General features: G+C 34.3%; 1 protein-coding gene and 1 long non-coding RNA gene across 2 annotated transcripts; one reads left to right on the top strand and one right to left on the bottom strand.

The window, feature by feature from the left end:
- The first annotated feature begins 548 nt into the window (after nt 1–548).
- On the top strand, nt 549–18774 carry LOC111413677 (uncharacterized). The gene is made up of 4 exons (XR_002706200.2): nt 549–638; nt 703–766; nt 18109–18156; nt 18699–18774. It is a non-coding gene; the product is annotated as an uncharacterized lncRNA (long non-coding RNA).
- LOC111413674 (hedgehog signaling protein) lies at nt 4966–20707 on the bottom strand. Its single transcript, XM_023044715.2, has 3 exons — nt 20259–20707; nt 6676–6937; nt 4966–5747 (listed from the first exon to the last, which is right to left on the bottom strand). Exons 1-3 carry the CDS (start codon nt 20550–20552, stop codon nt 5053–5055), a joined length of 1251 nt encoding a protein of 416 aa, XP_022900483.2. The 5' UTR covers nt 20553–20707; the 3' UTR covers nt 4966–5052.
- Nucleotides 20708–21273: the final 566 nt, after the last annotated feature.

The following is a 21273-nucleotide window of genomic DNA, read 5'->3' on the forward strand; positions in this document are numbered from 1 at the left end:
GTTTGTTGTTGACTTGATGTGTGCGTAACGTTCGTTAATGGAAGAGAATCACCGGATAATTGATATAATTTATTGTTGTATTTCTTTGAATTGCAACAAACTTGTCGAAACACGTACAAGTAGTAACCAATGGAAATAATTAGCATTAAAACTATAATTGTATTAACAACGATTACTCCGAGGTTTACGCCGAATAGCATTACGTTGTCCATAGTACTTAAAAATAACAGACCTGAAAAAGAAATAAACAACCTTATTGAATAAACATTAATCCAAACATATTGAATAACCAAATTACAAAGGTATAATTAATAGTGCTACATAACCCTTCGGTTTAACACGACCCAGAACTAAATTGAACGATTTCTCATTTGTATTAGAGAAAAGGTATGTGGTATGTATATTGGTAATTCGACGCACTCACTGATTAGAATTGTATTGTTAAAGAGTTATTGTGAGAAATAATAATTAATATATGAATAAAAATGTATTTATTTTTTGTGTTTGACGTTTAATAAGTCAAGTTGCTGATTTGACTAATCAGTAGTGACGTTTAATTGAACTGTCAAATTTTTGAGTTAGGTTTTCGACAATTCGCCTGATTTAAGTTGGTTTAATTCACTTTTTACGCTTTTGAGGTAAGTGAAAATAATAAAATATATCTTACGATAACGTGTGAATAATTATGTAAGTTTTATTTAGGTTAATTCGGAATATTGGTGATGATCTGTCATAATTACGTTTTACATAACCTCATAAACTAATGGTAAGTTTTCAAACGTTTTTATCATTTTTATTAAGGCTTTTCACGTTATATAGAAATAAATGCTCTTTTGGTTGCATATATCACGTTAAATTAACGTTAAATTCTTATTTCAGTGACTCTTATCGTTTAAAGCTCAAAATCCCCGAAGTAAATCTTGTTTTATTCTTTCTGAGTATATCGTACGTGGTTGGAGTAAAATTGCAAATAAAACGGGTAGATTTATGTCAGTTTGTTTTACCCTCAATAAAACCACAAAGAGAAATCCCAAAGGAAAAGTTCCAATTTTCTTTTTCTTGTTAGATTCGAATTCGATTTATCGTTATTTATTCGATTTAAGTTTGGTTTATTATTCCGGCAGCGAATTTCCAACTTAATCAACGCGATTGTTCAAGTTTCGGGTTGCGCCAAGTTTGATATTAACTATGTTGTGGGGATAATGTATTTATTGTTAAGGAATTCAATTAAAGTTTTCGAAAAAATGTAAAAGAAGTGGGTTTATCGACTTGATAAAATTAGATTTTACGCAGTAAAACAAAGGTAAACAAATTCGATGTGATCCTGTATAAATAAACCCGCCTCGTTTGAAAATCAATTAGCGGAAAGTCAAACAACACAGTAAAATTGAAAAATAAACCTTAAAATTTGAATGGTAAAAAAAATAATAAAATTTTTATGTTTATAAATCAAAAATTTATTCCAACTTACGTTTATTTCGAGAGACTCCTACATTTATTTGTTTAAAAAAAAAATATGGAACATTTAAGACGGGGAAATAATCCTGTGGTGTGCACAGGTCGAGTTTCGTACTCAAACTAAATGCATCGCGACGCCCAGCGTCGGTCGACGTATTTGGGCGGGTATTTTCCTAAATTTAATTTAGTGCAACAATGCGTTAAAGGTATAAAAATAAATATTTAAATAATAAAAGGAGAATGAAAAGTTTAAATTATTATTTAGGTCATCAAACTCATTGAAATCCATTCAAAGCTCTAATGACTGTAAATTTCTTACATCATCCCACAATCAACGCACTTGAAAAAGAAAAACATTTTATAACCGCATACAACAGAAATCGAAAGTTAAGGAGGCATCAATCAATCGTTAAGAAGACTTTGTAAGCACGTTGTGCATTTTATTATTTGTTGCGAGTTCATTAGAGGACGATTTCTCGTCGACAACGCGTTGCGCGAACGCATCAATTAAGTAAGTTGCAGTTTTGCGGTCTCTAGAAAATCGCATTACGTAAAATGACATTTATTCCTTACGGGCGAATATGATGACTTTAATAATGTTAGATAGAAAGAGATGAACAAAGTAATGTTTAAAAGAAAAGTTGTTGCATAAGTTAAAATTGATTAATAAAGATCATTTTTATACTTAATTATATAGTCAAATTTCGATATTACGAATCAATACGGGGAAAGAAGTGTCCGTTATATGAAAAAGCTAACACTAGCACTTGAACTAATACTAGACCTAGAACTAGATACATTCGGGTTTAGCCGTCTTAAGAGACGTACGGCTAAGCCCGAATGTTTCTAGTTCTAGGTCTAGTGTCAGTTCTAATGCTAGTGTTAGTTTCTGTTAATTATTTTTAGAATATTTAATATTAATAACAACTTCGGCTTCATAAAATATGACTTCGCGATCATAAAGAGGTAGTCTAAGTAGCTTTTTGCGAGCAACTACTTAATCATCACTCTTTGCTTTCAGTTTTATTTAAATGGCAATCACCTCACCGATAGGATCATCTTGAAAATGAACCAAAGATGGTCTTTAGCCCATTTAAAAATTTTTTATCGTTTATATCCGAGGTTCGTTATATCGAGGTTTTACTATAATTAAAGTTTTGTTGCGACAAATTCAAAATCGAAGGCGTACAATACAATGAAACGGAAATTCAAAGGCAACACACCTTTAAGATTTATGCTAATTGAATTTAAATAAACGAATCGGTTACGAATTAATGAGTGAAAAGTGGAAGTACAGAGGACGTTATTTATTACCAAACATAACGAAGACGTAATATGAAATCTTAAATCATTCTCTTCACTTTCGATTAATAACACATCAATGATTCATTTCCAACTTAATATTATTACAAAATTCCTATTAAATTAACGACGAAACAATTTATCTTGTTATCTTTTATACCTTTAACAAGATATAATAAATTGTGAGACGTGGTAAATTGTTGGGTTTTAATTGAAATTTGAAACTTGAAAACGAATAACGACTTGCGCTCAATTTATTTAAAAGCCGTTGATAATAAAGAGAGACAAGAAAAGTTTCTCTCCAAATTTGTCCGCTAGACACCGGGTGGGTGCATAAAAAAATTCGCGCTATATAGAAACGCATAATGCATATCCATGAACACTACGTCCACAATGGACACACATACACATTTAAGAGACAATGATCTACGGTCGTGCGTTTATTATTAGAAACCGAAGCGATAAATCATTTTGAGCTTAACCGAGAGTAGGGGAAGAACATTAACTCGTCTTTAACTATGATGTGACTTAAACGTAAATTAGAAAATCGTGTTCAAACGTTTATCGTTGTATACATAAATTGTTTAAAAAGGTGTTAACTAAACATCTTATATTTGATTTTTTATATTCTTTTTTTAAATAATTTAAAATAAATAACCACAAGTTATTTTCAAGCATGATCTCTAAAAGTCTTCTCTCTTTACCTGTAGAATTTGCACTTTGTATTAATTAGACATGTTTATCGGTGAAAACGCAAAAAACCTTTTAAAGGGAAATTCAATTTTAATTTCGTTTAGATTGCATCATTATGTATAGATAATTTCCTCTAAAATAATTCGAAAATCATCTCTTACGTAAAATCGTTTTACGGAAAACAACTTTTATTACTCATAAAGTACCAGAGGAAAATAAATTTTATGGGTTATGTTATCTAAGACGAAAAAATTGTCAATATAAAGAAAAACCAAAAATGAAATAACATCGAACATCTGTTATGTATATGGTTTGTTAATCACACCTCCTACACATTCATTCATAAATATGAGCAATTATATTTTTTTATTGATTTCTAAATAAATCTTTTCGGATTTTTACGAAACACTTAGTCGCACTTAGCACTTTTTTTCGTACATATTTTTTTGAATACTATTTGTAAACACTCGATTATCTCAGAAGGACGATTTCCGTCGTATTTTTTAACGATACTTTGTTACATAACATAATTAGCATTTTGTCTCGTGCTTTTCGTAAATATTTACGTTTAAATTGAACCGATTTCCCTATCATCGAGTACAATAATAAAATGTACGTTGTCCTGTAACGAAAATGTAAATATTGATAGAATGGGTCGATATCAACGATGGTTACATACCGTGCTGATAATCTCTCAACAAATATGAGGGCGTATCTTGTCACTGACACATCGATATCAATAGAGTAAAAAATTCACAGTTTTTCAAATACTACAACATCTTGAAGTTATCTTCTTTTTTTTGTGTTATGTTTGTATTTGGTTTTATCAGTCAATGATCTCTTTAATCGGTTTGAAACTTTTTTTTTATTTTAAAATGAGAAATTTTATTATTACAGTAAAATCTCGATATAATTGATAATTTGCTCTATTTTATGTTCATAAATTAACTCGGGGTATTCCCCGAGTTGTTTATATGATGTATAGATAGGACTGTAGTTCTAGTTTTAATTATTATGCAGTGTTAGATTGTTGTATATCTTTATTGAATTAAAGCTAGAACTAACACTAGACCAAGAACTAGAAATATTCGGGTTTAGCCATCTTAAATTCTAGATCTAGTGTTAGTTCTAGTTATTTCAGCGTTATATTGTTGCATATTTTTCATTGAACTAAAACTAGACTTAGAACAAGAAAGTTTCGGGTTTAGCCGTGCGTCTTCAGGTCCCTTATTAGTTATCGAGGTTTTATTGTATTAAGATTTATTTTTATTTTTGTGAGAGGTAAAAATAAACAAATAAATACTGGCAAATATTTTTAATTAATAAAGTTATCACGATAAATATTTTATATTCAGATATATTACATAAATAATTTACATAACTTAATTACTCGCCTACAAAACGGTTTTATAATACAAAAGGAAAAATAATAAAAATAAAAAAATTCTATATACATTAAAGTACACGTTAATATACACTTTATTTTCCTATTATTTCCTACTTAAAAAAAAATCATCCACTTTATCACTGGCCTTTTTAAAAAACCATATCCTCGTTGTCAAAAAACGTTCAAAACTTTAATACTTTCTGTTTAAAATCTCACTGATACATCCTATAGGGAATCACGTAATTTCCAATTTTATACAAAATTTGAGCGTACCAATAAACCCCGACGGGTTCCTCTTTCAATTTGATACTTCTCTCTTCGCTCCATCCATTAATCGGTTTACTAACGATTTTCCACATTCTAGAAAATCCTTCCATGAGATTATAACCCATTCTAATCGGTGCCATAACAAAATGAGCGATAAATTGGCTATCAATAGTCGCGTAACAAGAAGCTACAACACCATCTACAATCACAGTTCCGGTTCGCGTTAACGGGGCGTAAACTCCGATTTCCGAGGACCAAGAAATTTTTTCGACACGATCCATAATTATTGTTCGCGCGTTTTCATCTTTTAGAACCAAAACTGTATAACCAACTTTTAATTCGGCCGCGAAAATTGTCCTGGTAATGTTATTCGCGTCTTTAATCACCACTAAATGCGATGCTGTCACCTTTAATGTTCGTCGCGTTGTTTCCAGGTGAACGTGTACGAACCGGCGCACTTCACCCGGATTACGATCCAAGAATAATAACACCTCGCTGAAGACTGTTTCACCTGTTTCCAAGTCGTAGGTGAGGATGTTTTCGCCGATTTCGAGGTCTTTTAGTTGTTTGGTTTCGCCGGATGAGGTTTTTACGGTGCTTTCTGATGAGAAACAACCACCGTATTTTGAATGCGTTGGTTCTGGAAAATTAAAAAAAAAGGATTTATATTGAGGTTGTATAATAAAACGAGTCTTGTATCGGGTTTAGTTTGTTTCATCTACTTGGATGAGTTGTATTTGGGTAATAAAGATTTTAAGTGGTCGTTTCTATTTTTAAATTCGAAATTTTTGAAATCCTAGATAAGTGTTTTTCTAAAATTTTAAATCGACATCTTTTCAAATCGTCACGATTTTTCGCTAAGAACATAATCTATTCTTCAAACGAAAAATCACGTTTTATTTACATAAAATTAATTGTTTTATTTGAACCTTTAACAACATTTAACAACACATCGACAAGCTTGTAGATTAATTAAACGAGGTATTAAAGCGTTGAGAAACTGTTTTAGTCCTTCTCTCTCTTTTGAACGACTTGAATTAATTAGTCGATTAGATGCGGCTCGTTGCTCGCGCGTTGTATAATTAACGATATGGCGATAAGAAGACAAATTTGCTATGGTAAAAGATTTTAGAGCTCATTTTTTTCTTTTGGTTTAAATAATAGTTTGACATTGGCACATATGTGTGTAACACAATTTGACAAAGACCGTGGAATGCAAAGACCAAGCGAGTCGACCAAAAGTTTTGTGTTTGCTGTACGTATTTGTCTACCTTTTAACGCTTTCAACAACAAATCTCATTGAGAGTTTTGTCTCCGGGGAGGAAAAGAAAAACGCGTTCAATAAACGCGTTCTTCTTCTTCAGCATCTCCCAGTAGCTGGCATAGCGTTGTAAATCACTTTGTTTCTACTTTGTTTCGAAAGCGTGTCTAATTTGAGTTTAACAGAAAAGAAAAAAGAACCAAATAGACACAATAAGAACAGCAATGAAAACAAGTAAAAATAAAACGGTAGTGTGTTGTGTTTTTACTTGGAATTCGAAAAGAAGTGGGTTTTTTTAAGTTCTTACCTGATTTTACTGAACAGTGAATGTGATTCCGACTTTCGTAATAAACCCAATCGAAACCAGCCTCTTTGGCTAATCGTGCTAACATCCCGTATTTACCCCTATCCCTATCTGAAGTGGTAATATCGACAGCCCTTCCTTCGTAATGTAGGGAATTCGACGAATGATGTTTTTCTTCATCCCAAGCTTCGGTTACTCGTAATCTGATACCAGGCCATTGGTTCATCACGGAAATGGCTAAAGTATTTAATTTTTCTTGGCACCTCTATAAAAGAAAATAAATAAATATATCATCACCCAAACAACTTTTTTTATATATATTATATACAGCAAAAATTCTTCTATATTTTTATTGAACTAAAAGTGGAACTAACACTAGACCTAGAAGTAGAAACATTTGGGTTCAGCCACGTCTTTTAAGACGGCTAAACCCGAATGATTCTAGTTGTAAGTCTTGTGTTAGTTCTAGTGATAGTGCGATACTAGAACTAACACTATACCTAGAACTACAATCATTTTGGATTTAGTCGCACGTCTCTAAATTACAGCTACAATGGTTCTAGATACAACCCAAATGTTTTAGTTCTAGTTTTAGTGTAATAAAAATATGCAACGTAGTGATATCTTATTCTTTTATACTCATCAAATTCAAGTTCAGTAAAAATCCCGCAATTAAATTCTGTGTTTATAGTAGTAAATGTTTTCGTAAATGAAACTCAAAACGTTAAAAATATATATATAGTGGGAGAAAATAACATATGTGTGTTAATGAAAACTCCAAAATCAAAGAAAATTTCTTATCTATTATGTCAGAACATGGACTTAAACCAGTTTTTAGTCAACCATCGCGTGTAAATGGAAGAAGATGTATAGATAATATATTTATAAATACATTTACTGAGGTTGTCATAAAAAAAACAGTAAACTAGCATCTACGTAACCATCTGGCGTAATTGACAACAATTATTCTTGAACATAAAACTGAAAAGAAGAAGCATACAAAAATAAGACTAATAAATAAAGGAGCAATAGAACATTGAACAGTGGTAAAACTCAAACTATCAATATGGAAATAAAAGATCCTATTGGGCTTGAGCAAATTGAAGAAGAAGAAGGAATGCAAGTAGAAATCAAAGGATCCAAATGATAAAACTAATAAATAGACCAATATCAATAGTACCAATAATGTCAAAAGTTTTTGAAACCATGATAAAAAAACAGAATCATGAAACATATAGAAAAAATTAACAATCATAGCACTTCTTACTGTAATTCAAAGCATAATAGCTGCTTTTGATATGCAAGTAGCCTTCTGTAATTAGCAAGGCTTTTGATTCTATAGACCATAATATTTTCTTGAAGAAAATAGAAAAAATCGGTAGTTTTAGTTCTTATTCAGCGTTAGATTGTTATACATTTTTCATTAAACTAGACTTAGAACTAAAAATATTCGGCCTAGCATCTACGTAACCATCTGGCGTAATTGACAACAATTATTCTTGAACATAAAAGTGAAAAGAAGAAACATACAAAAATAAGACTAATAAATAAAGGAGCAATAGAACATTTCAATAATCGATCAAAACACTGATGCGCAAAGGAAAGAAAATAATTCTCTTCTGGACGCAAATGACCTAAATCAATTTTTTGTAAACAGTGGTAAAACTCAAACTATCAATATGGAAATAAAAGATCCTATTGGGCTTGAGCAAATTGAAGAGGAAGAAGGAATGCAACTAGAAATCAAAGGATCCAAGTGATAAAACTAATAAATCAATAGTACCAATAATGTCAAAGGTTTTTGAAACTATGATAAAAAAACAGAATCATGAAACATATAGAAAAAATTAACAATCACAGCACTTCTTACTGTAATTCAAAACATAATAGCTGCTTTTGATATGCAAGTAGCCTTCTGTAATTAGCAAGGCTTTTGATTCTATAGACCATAATATTTTCTTGAAGAAAATAGAAAAACTCGGTAGTTTTAGTTCTTATTCAGCGTTAGATTGTTATACATTTTCCTTGCACTCATTAATGATATAAAAAAGATATTGGAGTTTGATAGCCAGTGTTGCAAACTGATTTAGTTGATTTAATTTGGTGTCATAAGATATATTTGGGTACATTGAATTAAAAAGATATGATTTCTGAATCATTTTAAATGATATTATCGACTGATAAACTTCTGGGTTTACGTAATCTGTTCTAATCGAAACCGTTGCATAGCGAAGAGTATTAAGATCATCGGTCTCCTAAAGTCGGATTTGTCGCGAGATTCAAAGATCACATGATTGTCGATGGTACCGTGAGAACCACACACGCGAGAAACGGTAGAAGAAGACTCCTTCTTTTTCCTTCTTCTTATTACGAACAAGGCGCAGCCGAAAAAGGAGTATAGAAATCTCGATAAGCTGGTTTTCTTTTTGTGTGTATTGAGCCGATGGAGTGAAAGTCACTGTGAATCTTCGATTGATTCTTTTTATCTTTTCGTTTTATTTTTACTTTTAGAATGTCGAAGAACTAAAATAAATCGAAATAAGTTTTGGACTTTTTAAAATCCCTCCCCTGTAAAAAGGATAAAAGCTAATGAACGCGTGTTTATTCCCATTTTATCACCTACCTTTCCCGACCAGGTAAACAAATAGCCGACATCCGGACCCGATAAACCCTTTATTATTACCACACCGCGGGGACATGTTGCTTTGTGAAACCCTAAATTATGTGTACTTAGGACGGAGGACTTTCTGACACGTCTTTTCTGGGTTATTCCGGGTTCGCCTGGAGGAGAAGGATTGGGAAAAAAAGATCGAAGTAATAAAATCAAAATCAAAACAACGATTAAGTTACTTAACTAACTATAAATAATTCTTTTAATTCGAATAGTTTTTTTTGAAAATTTTATTTTAAGCTTCGCGTCACGTTTAGTCGTCTGAGCAAAGTGTCAACAGGACTCTGGCGAACAAAGAATGGGCTGAGGAAAGAGAGACAATATTTACAATATTTTCCATTTACAGAGGCACCAGGGACCGTTCTTCTTCAATAAACGCCGCACAATGGACCGTCTCCTCTGATCTTCTCTTCTATGTTTGCTTCGGTGACATACGGGGCCGAAAGGGCTTTTTGTGTCAACAGTGCGGAAGATGACCAAGAAGAATACGAAAAATGTGTAGAAACCTAATGGACGCCGGAAAGAAAAAAACGAAACGAATCGAAAAGTTAAATATTTTTTGGGTGGGTGACGTCTTCGCCGCGTGGCGCCCCTTTTGTCAACGCCCAAAAACACACGCTGACCGACCATTCTTGACCAGACATTGTCCGCGTAAACATGTCGTCATTTATCTTCGCTAAAAAGGATCGTTTCAGGACATCGAAGAAGACGACGACGATGACAATGGGCGTCGGTTTCTCGCTTTGATGCGCCGGTCTCGTGTTTGCAAACTTGCCCCGGTTTCCCATTAGGTCGCATAATTGGGTCAAGAACTTCAAAGACCCTCTTCTTCTGCTTCTTCTTCATTTCAATTTACCAATCAGTGTGCTTTCTTCTTTTACTCACTCACTCGCACAACCTCCTTCTTTGTCTTTCAAACTGTGGGTGTCGTAAAAAATTAATACCCTCTGAGATAACGAACGACTTCGCCAACCGGAGCTACCCAAAAAGAACTACAAGATTAAGAGCAAATTAAAAATTGCGAAGCCTGTAATTTTAACTTGGTTGGCTGGAGCGTAAAAACTCGAACAGGTGTTCGAATCGTTTTTAAGCAACTTTCTTCAACAAAATAAAAATGAAGGTTCTAACAAAATTTACAAATTTATTGAAGAAATAATACAAATTTGCATTTCGGAAAGTGTTAACGGAAAGCAAAACTTATTTGTAATAGTCTTCGACGCACTTTCTTCTGCGCGTAGAGAAACTGACGAAGTCGTCGGTTGCATACGAATCCTCACATTTTCATCTCCACGGGGAATATGCCGGTTACACAACTCCATAAACTCGCTTTTCGTACGAAGGAAAAGCGACATTTTTTCGCCTTAATCTGCACCATGCCGGTGACCTTCTTATTTAGAAGAAGCGTAAACAAGTCGGCGATTCTTTCTGGATGATGATGATGATGGTGAAGAAAAAGTAAGAAAGGAAGCAACTTTGACACATTCCATAAATAACGGTTGTGAAGCGCGTGGGTAACACAACCGTCTCTGATACTTATTTTCCCTTGTAATCTGGGGCCATTAATAAATGTACGTTGTACGGAGGCCGATCTGGCCGAAAATCTATTAAGCCGGTTCGCCTTTTTGATTTATAATCCACCATCGTGCTTTCCGCGCCAACTTTTGCACCTTGGCGAATCGTGGTTCTCGTAAAGCCTTCCAATATATATGTAAATTAATTTATTCATGCTCTCAGCCGTAACTGGACGACTACAAATGTATAAAAAGAGGACCATTTCAACAGTTTTTGCTACCACGGTTTTATTACCACCAATCGAATTTGTATGAACTTCTAAGAATATTATTACAAAAACAATCATTTAAAGTTTACACATTTTAACTAGCTATTAGATTTATATTTTATAAATTCCAAGAAGTACACAAAGATCCGTTTTTAAACCTATTTCTATTATACTAAAGGGAGAAGAGAAGGGTCCACTTATTTGTCGAACAACTTAGGACGTTGTTTGCGGTGAGGCATCCAGGCCCGGTTTACACTGTTTTGACAATGGGAAGCAAGCCGCAAAAGGCGAGGTAACAAAAGGCGGCCAGGTATAACCGAAGTCAAAAAGTCTTCGTCCGCCCTGTGTACACACTCTCACACACAGGCATAGAAACCGATCCCTTCAGGTTATTAATTTCTCTTGGGGAGGTCTTCACGACTAGAATGGCGATCGGCAAGCCGTTTTCACTCGGTTGCTATGTGTTTGGGTTAGATCGACCGGAAAAGGACGGCCATTTCTGTGCGATGATGCCAGAAATTACAACAAATTCTAAGACATAATCACAATTTTTATTTTAGCATACATTTTTTCCTCATAATATTTAATATTATTTATTATTTTAGTTGAGAATGGGATGATGATGATGATGGTGAAATGTTGAGGGGAGTAGGGGCAAGGTAGTGATGGCCTTCGAAAGAAGTAGAAGAAAGAAGAGTTCTTCTTCGGCCTTTGGTCCGAGAGGCGGCCGGCCCTGGCCAATTATTCATTGAAATGCCGGTCCGGTGTCGGCCCATGACCGCCAGTCAGCCATGGCCGGGCCGCTCTTAAATCAGATAACGACGAAGAACGTTGTGGCCGACGATTTCCCGACGGCCCTGTGGTCCCCACCAGTTGGGGACTGCGTCCGGCAGACCGTTGGACTGCACGTTTGGGGGCACACCGGATGGTCGACGTGGGAACCAAGACTTCGGAGACTTTTCTGGCTTTCCGGCGTCAATGGGCCCGCGCTTCTTCAAAGCGGGATCCGCGGTGAGGACGAAGGCGAAGAAGAAGAAAGGGACCGACCGTCTTTTGTCGGCTCGGCCCCAGAACAAAAAACGTTGTCTTGCTTGGGGCGGGTTGCTCCATTGCTCCCGCCCACGTCAGCCATAGCGTCTCTTCAGCTCCACCAACAGAATACCACAACCATATAGATTTTCGTTTTTTTTCTTATCCTCTCTATTACCTATTGTTTGGAAACGAGGATTTACTCTTCATTCGTTGGAATCGCTTACAATTATAATTTTCTTCAAATTTCACAGCAAAATTGGTAATGTATTAAGGTTACATTTCGAATTAATCGAGTATAGTGTAGAAAAGATCTCGAAAGTACAAGAAATAAAGTGAAGAAATCTTTTGCAAAGATCCAGAGTATTCGATGCTGTTTCATTTTTCTTCTTCGTCTTGTTCTTGTGTTTTCTTGAGAGAGAGGTTGTGGAGCGGCGCTTCCATTTTGAGGTAAGGTGATCCGGTAATCGAGAACTGGTATTAGGTGCCCCAGCGGAGTGGCAGTAATTTATAGCGTAAATTGGTGTTTCCAGACTGAATGGGCAGAAGGCGCCCTTCGCGGCGAGAGGCGGAGCCGACATAAATTACGAAAGCAATTAAATTTTTGACATTGGCCGTAATATTTTCAGCTCCGTTATTAATTCGTGAATTTATTACCTGTGCACAATTGGACATGAACTCCGTGCTCGCCCCCCCTTTCTCCTCTTCCCTTCTGCTACGTCGGTTTTCTTTTCTTCGTCTTCTTCCACCTCTCGTCGAAGAAAACGACGGCTTCGTTCGTCGGTCGTTCTTGTTCTTCTTCTTCGATTGCCGAGCGCTTCTATCTTCCATTTTGTCCGCTAGGGTCTTTTTAAAACACTTAAGCGACCGACACGGTTTCTTCCCATTAAATTGATACCGATGCACCGTGAAGACCAGTTCTTCACTTCGAACACGTAACGTGTTACACGTTTAACGCGATCGATCTGTTAAGTTACTTTCAGATGGATAATCCTATTTGGCAGAAGAATTAATGATACCTATTATTCCTTGAAACCAAATATTTCTATAGGAGGAAAATAAATAAATAAAAGAAAGGGCAGTAACCTCTCCCACGGGAAACAAACATCAATGTATCAAAATCGTTTGTGTTCCCAACTTGTCACCGCCATCAATCCATCAATATTCTCAGTAGTTTGCTGTTACCGAGAGAGGAGCTGAACGTAGGAGAAGAAGAAAAGGCGTGAAGAAGGAAGAAGACGACGACGACGGCCAATATTTACTCACGTCAGTGATGCGTCAAAGCCTTACACAAACGCGTTCTCTGCTATCAATCATAATTCACACCACGGTCCAAGTGAGCGCATTCACGACCATGAAAGGGGGCATTAATCTTGTTTTGTGCCGGCAATGATAATCGCTCCCGTGAGGAGCGTTCGCGGCCGCACGAGACGCCGCACTCCCGCTTTATATTTGTTTAGGTGTCGTGCGTGTTTATACACGCGTCCACAATACCAACTAACTCCTCTCATTTCTACTTCTTCGTCTTCTTGGAACGCATGGATTCTATGACTACCCATCTATTTCTTCTTATGGCAGCACAGCTTCGCTACCGTTCCCCATAGCTAATTTGTCATAGCTGGAATGTCAAGATCTATTTGAAAACACCTCTCCCTCTCTCTTTACAACGTTTCTTCACGCGATCTCTAAACCCCGATCTATTTTTAGTCGGTTAATTTGTGTGAAGAAGAAGAAAAACGTTTTAAGAGTGGACGACGAGATCTATTCGGCCACCTCTGAGGTGACTTACGGATCGTGTACACGCGATACTGTGTAAGCTCGTCCTGCGCGTAACCTTGAAAATGGAAAACGCGAGGACGCGCGTTGTCGACGTCCCGTTATGGGAAGGCCTCGGCATACCGAACTCCGCGTATAGAGTTAGTCGCGAAACTGCCCGGCAATTAGAGCGATCGATTAACAGGCCGGCCCTAAGTGAAACATTAAAATCGCCGGTATATAGTTCGATCGGGTTGTAATTAGCCCATCGGATCGATTAGTCGATGCCTTTGGATCGCCGTTTGCGATTTTACGACTATCGACCGATCGGAAACTGGCTATTCAACGAGAATTGAAAAGGAAAATCCGGTGGCATTTAACTTTAATTGTATTACCCTAGGTAGAAGACTATGTCCAAGAGGAGGAATACGACGACGTTCTTCAAGGATTCAAGAATTCGCACCTATATGTAGAGAAAATACGTTTCTTTCATTTCAAAGTTTTTACCTAAGAACAAGATTTTATAATGAAACATTTTTCACGATTCATCGATGTTTTAAAGATCATTATTTGAGTAGCGATCGCCTTCTAGAATATTTATTTACAATATCGATCAATTTTTTTAATTTTCGTAACTTATCTTTGATTTATTATGACTTTAATCCAGAGTTAACATTCGATTAACCTCAAATTAAGCGTTAATTAACACCCGATTTAGATTTTATGAGAACCACTTAGAGTCGATATGATACAAACGTTTGAATTATAATAAATAACTGATTAACTTCGCTTTTAGAGTACTTATTCTAAAAGCGAATCGACGTCCAAACATTTTTCAGGATTCAATTCTCGATTCAGCTTAAACATAATATGATTACAAACTCATCGATGTTTTAAAGATCATTTTGATCAATTTTTAATATTTTCGTAACTCATTTTTGATTTATTACTACTTTAATCCAAAATTAACATTCGATCAACGTCAAATTAAGCGTTAATTAACACCCGATTTAGATTTTATGAGAACCACTTAGAGTCGATATGATACAAACGTTTGAATTATGATAAATAACTGATTAACTTCGCTTTTAGAGTACTTATTCTAAAAGCGAATCGACGTCCAAACATTTTTCAGGATTCAATTCTCGATTTAGCTTAAACATAATATGATTACAAACTCATCGATGTTTTAAAGATCATTTTGATCAATTTTTAATATTTTCGTAACTCATTTTTGATTTATTACTACTTTAATCCAAAATTAACATTCGATCAACGTCAAATTAAGCGTTAATTAACACCCGATTTAGATTTTATGAGAACCACTTAGAGTCGATATGATACAAACGTTTGAATTATGATAAATAACTGATTAACTTCGCTTTTAGAGTACTTATTCTAAAAGCGAATCGACGTTCAAACATTTTTCAGGATTCAATTCTCGATTCAGCTTAAACATAATATGATTACAAACTCATCGATGTTTTAAAGATCATTTTGATCAATTTTTAATATTTTCGTAACTCATTTTTGATTTATTACTACTTTAATCCAAAATTAACATTCGATCAACGTCAAATTAAGCGTTAATTAACACCCGATTTAGATTTTATGAGAACCACTTAGAGTCGATATGACACAAACGTTTGAATTATGATAAATAACTGATTAACTTCGCTTTTAGAGTACTTATTCTAAAAGCGAATCGACGTCCAAACATTTTTCAGGATTCAATTCTCGATTTAGCTTAAACATAATATGATTACAAACTCATCGATGTTTTAAAGATCATTTTGATCAATTTTTAATATTTTCGTAACTCATTTTTGATTTATTACTACTTTAATCCAAAATTAACATTCGATCAACGTCAAATTAAGCGTTAATTAACACCCGATTTAGATTTTATGAGAACCACTTAGAGTCGATATGATACAAACGTTTGAATTATGATAAATAACTGATTAACTTCGCTTTTAGAGTACTTATTCTAAAAGCGAATCGACGTTCAAACATTTTTCAGGATTCAATTCTCGATTCAGCTTAAACATAATATGATTACAAACTCATCGATGTTTTAAAGATCATTTTGATCAATTTTTAATATTTTCGTAACTCATTTTTGATTTATTACTACTTTAATCCAAAATTAACATTCGATCAACGTCAAATTAAGCGTTAATTAACACCCGATTTAGATTTTATGAGAACCACTTAGAGTCGATATGACACAAACGTTTGAATTATGATAAATAACTGATTAACTTCGCTTTTAGAGTACTTATTCTAAAAGCGAATCGACGTCCAAACATTTTTCAGGATTCAATTCTCGATTCAGTTTAAACATAATATGATTACAACAAACTCATCGATGTTTTAAAGATCATTTTGATCAATTTTTAATATTTTCGTAACTCATTTTTGATTTATTACTACTTTAATCCAAAGTTAACATTCGATCAACGTCAAATTAAGCGTTAATTACCACCCGATTTAGATTTTATGAGAACCACTTAGAGTCAATATGATACAAACGTTTGAATTATGATAAATAACTGATTAACTTCGCTTTTAGAGTACTTATTCTAAAAGCGAATCGACGTCCAAACATTTTTCAGGATTCAATTCTCGATTCAGCTTAAACATAATATGATTACAACAAACTCATCGATGTTTTAAAGATCATTTTGATCAATTTTTAATATTTTCGTAACTCATTTTTGATTTATTACTACTTTAATCCAAAATTATCATTCGATCAACGTCAAATTAAGCGTTAATTAACACCCGATTTAGATTTTATGAGAACCACTTAGAGTCGATATGATACCAACGTTTGAATTATGATAAATAACTGATTAACTTCGCTTTTAGAGTACTTATTCTAAAAGCGAATCGACGTCCAAACATTTTTCAGGATTCAATTCTCGATTCAGCTTAAACATAATATGATTACAAACTCATCGATGTTTTAAAGATCATTTTGATCAATTTTTAATATTTTCGTAACTCATTTTTGATTTATTACTACTTTAATCCAAAATTAACATTCGATCAACGTCAAATTAAGCGTTAATTAACACCCGATTTAGATTTTATGAGAACCACTTAAAGTCGATATGATACAAACGTTTGAATTATAATAAATAACTGATTAACTTCGCTTTTAGAGTACTTATTCTAAAAGCGAATCGACGTCCAAACATTTTTCAGGATTCAATTCTCGATTCAGCTTAAACATAATATGATTACAAACTCATCGATGTTTTAAAGATCATTTTGATCAATTTTTAATATTTTCGTAACTCATTTTTGATTTATTACTACTTTAATCCAAAATTAACATTCGATCAACGTCAAATTAAGCGTTAATTAACACCCGATTTGTTTTTTATGAGAACCACTTAGACTCGATATGATACAAACGTTTGAATTATGATAAATAACTGATTAGCGATTAGTTAACTTTCAAATGGATGTTATGTATTGATAAATAAACATTCGATTAATTTTTGCGAAATCCATTTTTGATTATTTATTATTTACATCCAAAGCCAACATTCCATTAACGTCAGATTAAGCGCTAATTAAGATCCGATTAAGACTTCGTAAGATCCACGTAGGCTCAATATGAAATTAAAACTACGCGATTATGATAAATTGGAATTGTTTCACGAAATATTTCTGGGATATCAATTTTGATTATTTATTATTTACATCCAAAGCCAACATTCCATTAACGTCAGATTAAGCGCTAATTAAGATCCGATTAAGACTTCGTAAGATCCACGTAGGCTCAATATGAAATTAAAACTTCGTGATTATGATTGATTAGAATTGTTTCACGAAATATTTCTGGGATATTTTTTGAAGATGGGTAAGATAGATGAGGTATCGCACCAAAGCTGTAAATTATAAAGCGATATCTTCGTTTTAGAGATGTGCTCGCTGCTTTTATGTGATTATAAATCTAACAAATGTTTTAGTTATGTATGACTTACTTGAAATTCAGGTTGTCTTCTATATCAGGTTCTTCTTTGATATGTTTAATGTCTCGAGGTTTTATTAATTCTTGAATGAGCTGGCTGTGGCTTAGTGTATTTTTTTATGGAGTTATATGGTTATGCTTAAAACACAGTCGTTTTAATTCTTTCTTTGATATTATTTTTTGCATATGATAATGATTTTATTTTTGTTCCAGAAGATTTCAAAAGAATATGGTAACATGGCCCTTGAGGAATCATTTCGAGTAAGTTTTTTTTAAGTTTTCTTTCAAAAAATTTCTTATATAATGTATGATTATATTTGAAATTAAAAGATTTAAGTGGTGACCATCCTTGACCCACGACCTTCTTTCCATACAAAGCAATTTACGACATTCCAGAGTTTTACCTGTCGTCGCGTTCCTTTCTAGTTTCCGAGATTATTTATTATAATATTGTGATAGCACAACAATGGGTATCGCGTCGTGAAATTATTTTCTCCAATTGACCGGGCACAATGGGGTACCATGTCATATGCAGATTAGAGACCGTACAGACTCCGCATATACCGATACCGCCCCGGTCATAAATGCTCCCGATATAGTCAAGGGGAACATTACATAATGATTACAATTTATGAGGTCAAATGTGAAAAGAAAAAATAACATTGTAGTTTTCTTTTTGTTATCACGTTCTGTTTGAAAAGGGAGTGAAAGTAAGTAAATATTAAAACAGGAAATCGGTTATAATATAATATACACATAGGTACAGTTTAATACAATGTGCTCACAATCTCCTCCGCTTCTAGAAACTGTTGGTATCGCAACTATAAAGCAAAATGAAACCGACACCGTACGCAAGTCTTACGTTACCGGTTCGTTCAACGACCCAACTGCCACAATTTGCGTTTGGATTAAATGACTGATACCAACAGTCACGATACTGATGTTTATCCCATACTGTTTGTTGTGTCTAAATTTCTGTCGGTGATTGTATCGCTTATCTGGCCGATTCAGCTCGAAATCTGCTAACTGGAGCTATAATTTCTTCCACAACCAAACAACGTCAATAACAACGTCCTGGGTCAAGACGAATTCTTCGCGGCGTATTTATAGAATACATTTTAGATTAGAATAGTTAATATTTGATTTGGTTATCAACCAACATTTCGATATACAAATAAATATCAAGATTTTCATTTTTGTAGAAAAAAATTCTCTTTAATTGTTTTTATTACCCAAAATTGTTTTGATGATCTAATACTTAATTAAGACAAATATTGACCCACCTTAATTATAACTATGCAAATTAAAAACAAAAAAATTTGTTAAAAATGATACGCAAATATGATACACCGATGAAGGAGCGGAAAAGAAGCCATAAGAGTGCGGACGACGAAGATACCGAAGCTCGTGGGAACGTGGCTTTTTCGCAAAGGGCCCTCTTTGTTCGGGCGCCGATGGCTTTAGCCAAGAATTAATTGCCTTATCTTCTTGGTGAATCTTCCGAGAAGAGTCCCGTGTGCATAGAATCCGGGCTCCTTGTTAATCCTTTTAAAACGAAACCTGGGTGTTTCGAAAATTTAAAGATTAACGGTAACCTGGGGATTACCTTAAAGCGATCAACAAACTGTAAAGCTTGGAATTTTTTTTCTAATACGAACACAATATGTTGTTATTGTAGTTTATTGCCGTATTGAGTATGTTATTTTTTAGAAGCTTCAATAAAATAATCTTATCAATTTTATGATCACTGTCGATAAACGTGACATAATTATAATTAATCAGATTAAATGTTTTAATTTAATTGTTTTGAGAAAAAAGTATTTATTGCATAAATATGAATATGCAAAAAAAGTTCACTAATAAAGTCATTAACGAGTGCAAATAATGCGTTAAATAATCAAATAGCCGCCGAGTTTAATAAATCTAGGGAAAGTGCGTCATAATTCAACCGGAATATATTAAAGACGACGTCGATTCTCACCGATTCGAGTTTCATTCGCACCGTTTGAATAATTATAATAATAATTAGCGATCATAAAACGATTGTTGCAAATGTAACAAATTACATTTTTCACATTCCAACTGTACGCAACACAATTCGAATTGTACTTATATTTAATTTTTCTTTTTATAACATTGATACGGTAACAGGATGTTGATAAGATACAATCTATAAGTATATTGACTTTTTTTATAAATATATTTTATTGTTACGAAGTAAAAATAATGGTTATACTAAAATTATCGAAGAAATCCGTATTTGTCTTTCGTCTCATTTTTTTCGAAAACACTTCAACTCCAACAAGTGGGTTGATGAGTGTATTTTCAAGGATTATTTTTTTAAACAATTTTTTGTGACTTACCTGAGTCATAACTCTATCAGCAGCTGTACCTTCCTCGTCTTTAAAAATAATGTCCTGATTATAATTGAGTACGAAGTCCTTGAACCTACTATCGTCCCTATCGATGGCACCTTCAGAAGGACCACTAGCAGCAAGACTGTTTTCGACTTCGTTGGGAATATGTTGTTTGAAGACGAGAGCCGTAAGTGGCTTGATGAGTATCTTCTTAAAGCCCCCGCGGCCCGGTCCGCAAGCTTCCAACCTGGGCACGGTCAGCACCAGGACCAGGACCACGGCAGCCCACCTGAACCTCATCTCCTGCTCGCGACGCGACACTCCGACATCAACAACATTATAACTATAATCATCATCAGCATTCCGATCGTTGCCGTGTTCGTTGTTAGTTTCCTTTGGTGGCACACGCGATACGCGCAACGCGAAATCATCAGGAGGATCTCCTGAGGATCCCGTTCAGGTGGAGGCTGACGGCGTAAAATGAACCCGTGCACTTGTCATAGGTGCAGCTTAAGCCGCCGCAGCCCCTCCACCGTAAATGTAAGGCCATCTTCCGCCGGCGGCCCTCCGTGCCATTGGACGATGGGCGGAACCCGAAACGAACCGAACCGTACAGGTGAGGTACTCCGACGTGAACCCAGATCGCAAATCATCGAAGACAACCAAAAAAGATCCCTTCTTACAACCAAACTTTACACAGAAGTTATACTTAAATTTCCATCAACTAAAAATATTTTTAACTATTTATCTTCATATCAAGATCTTAACAACACTCTTTACTCGAATTTGTTTCATTTATTGCATATCATAAATCATTTTAGTAATACTTCAATCTAAACATCTCTAGAATGCATGTGTGAATATAATCTAAGAATGTTCCAGAAATTGTCTTATATATAAATAATGTTATAAAAGGTATTAGCAATAAAACTAGAAACTTCCAGGTTTAATCGTAAATTTATAAAAATCTGTCAAATGTTTCTTCTTCGGAAACAAATTTAAAGTAACGATTATTTAATTG

This window comes from Onthophagus taurus, chromosome 10 (genome assembly GCF_036711975.1).
Source record: "Onthophagus taurus isolate NC chromosome 10, IU_Otau_3.0, whole genome shotgun sequence".
NCBI classification, from domain to species: Eukaryota; Metazoa; Arthropoda; class Insecta; order Coleoptera; family Scarabaeidae; genus Onthophagus; species Onthophagus taurus.

Excerpts from the sequence above, each read along its gene's own strand:
- LOC111413674 (XM_023044715.2), bottom strand. The coding sequence starts at position 20,552 with ATGAGGTTCAGGTGGGCTGCCGTGGTCCTGGTCCTGGTGCTGACCGTG. Across the intron at positions 6,938-20,258 it reads CTGATAGAGTTATGACTCAG|AGGTGCCAAGAAAAATTAAA; the intron begins GTAAGTCACAAA and ends TTTCTTTTATAG. Across the intron at positions 5,748-6,675 it reads TCACTGTTCAGTAAAATCAG|AACCAACGCATTCAAAATAC; the intron begins GTAAGAACTTAA and ends TTAATTTTCCAG.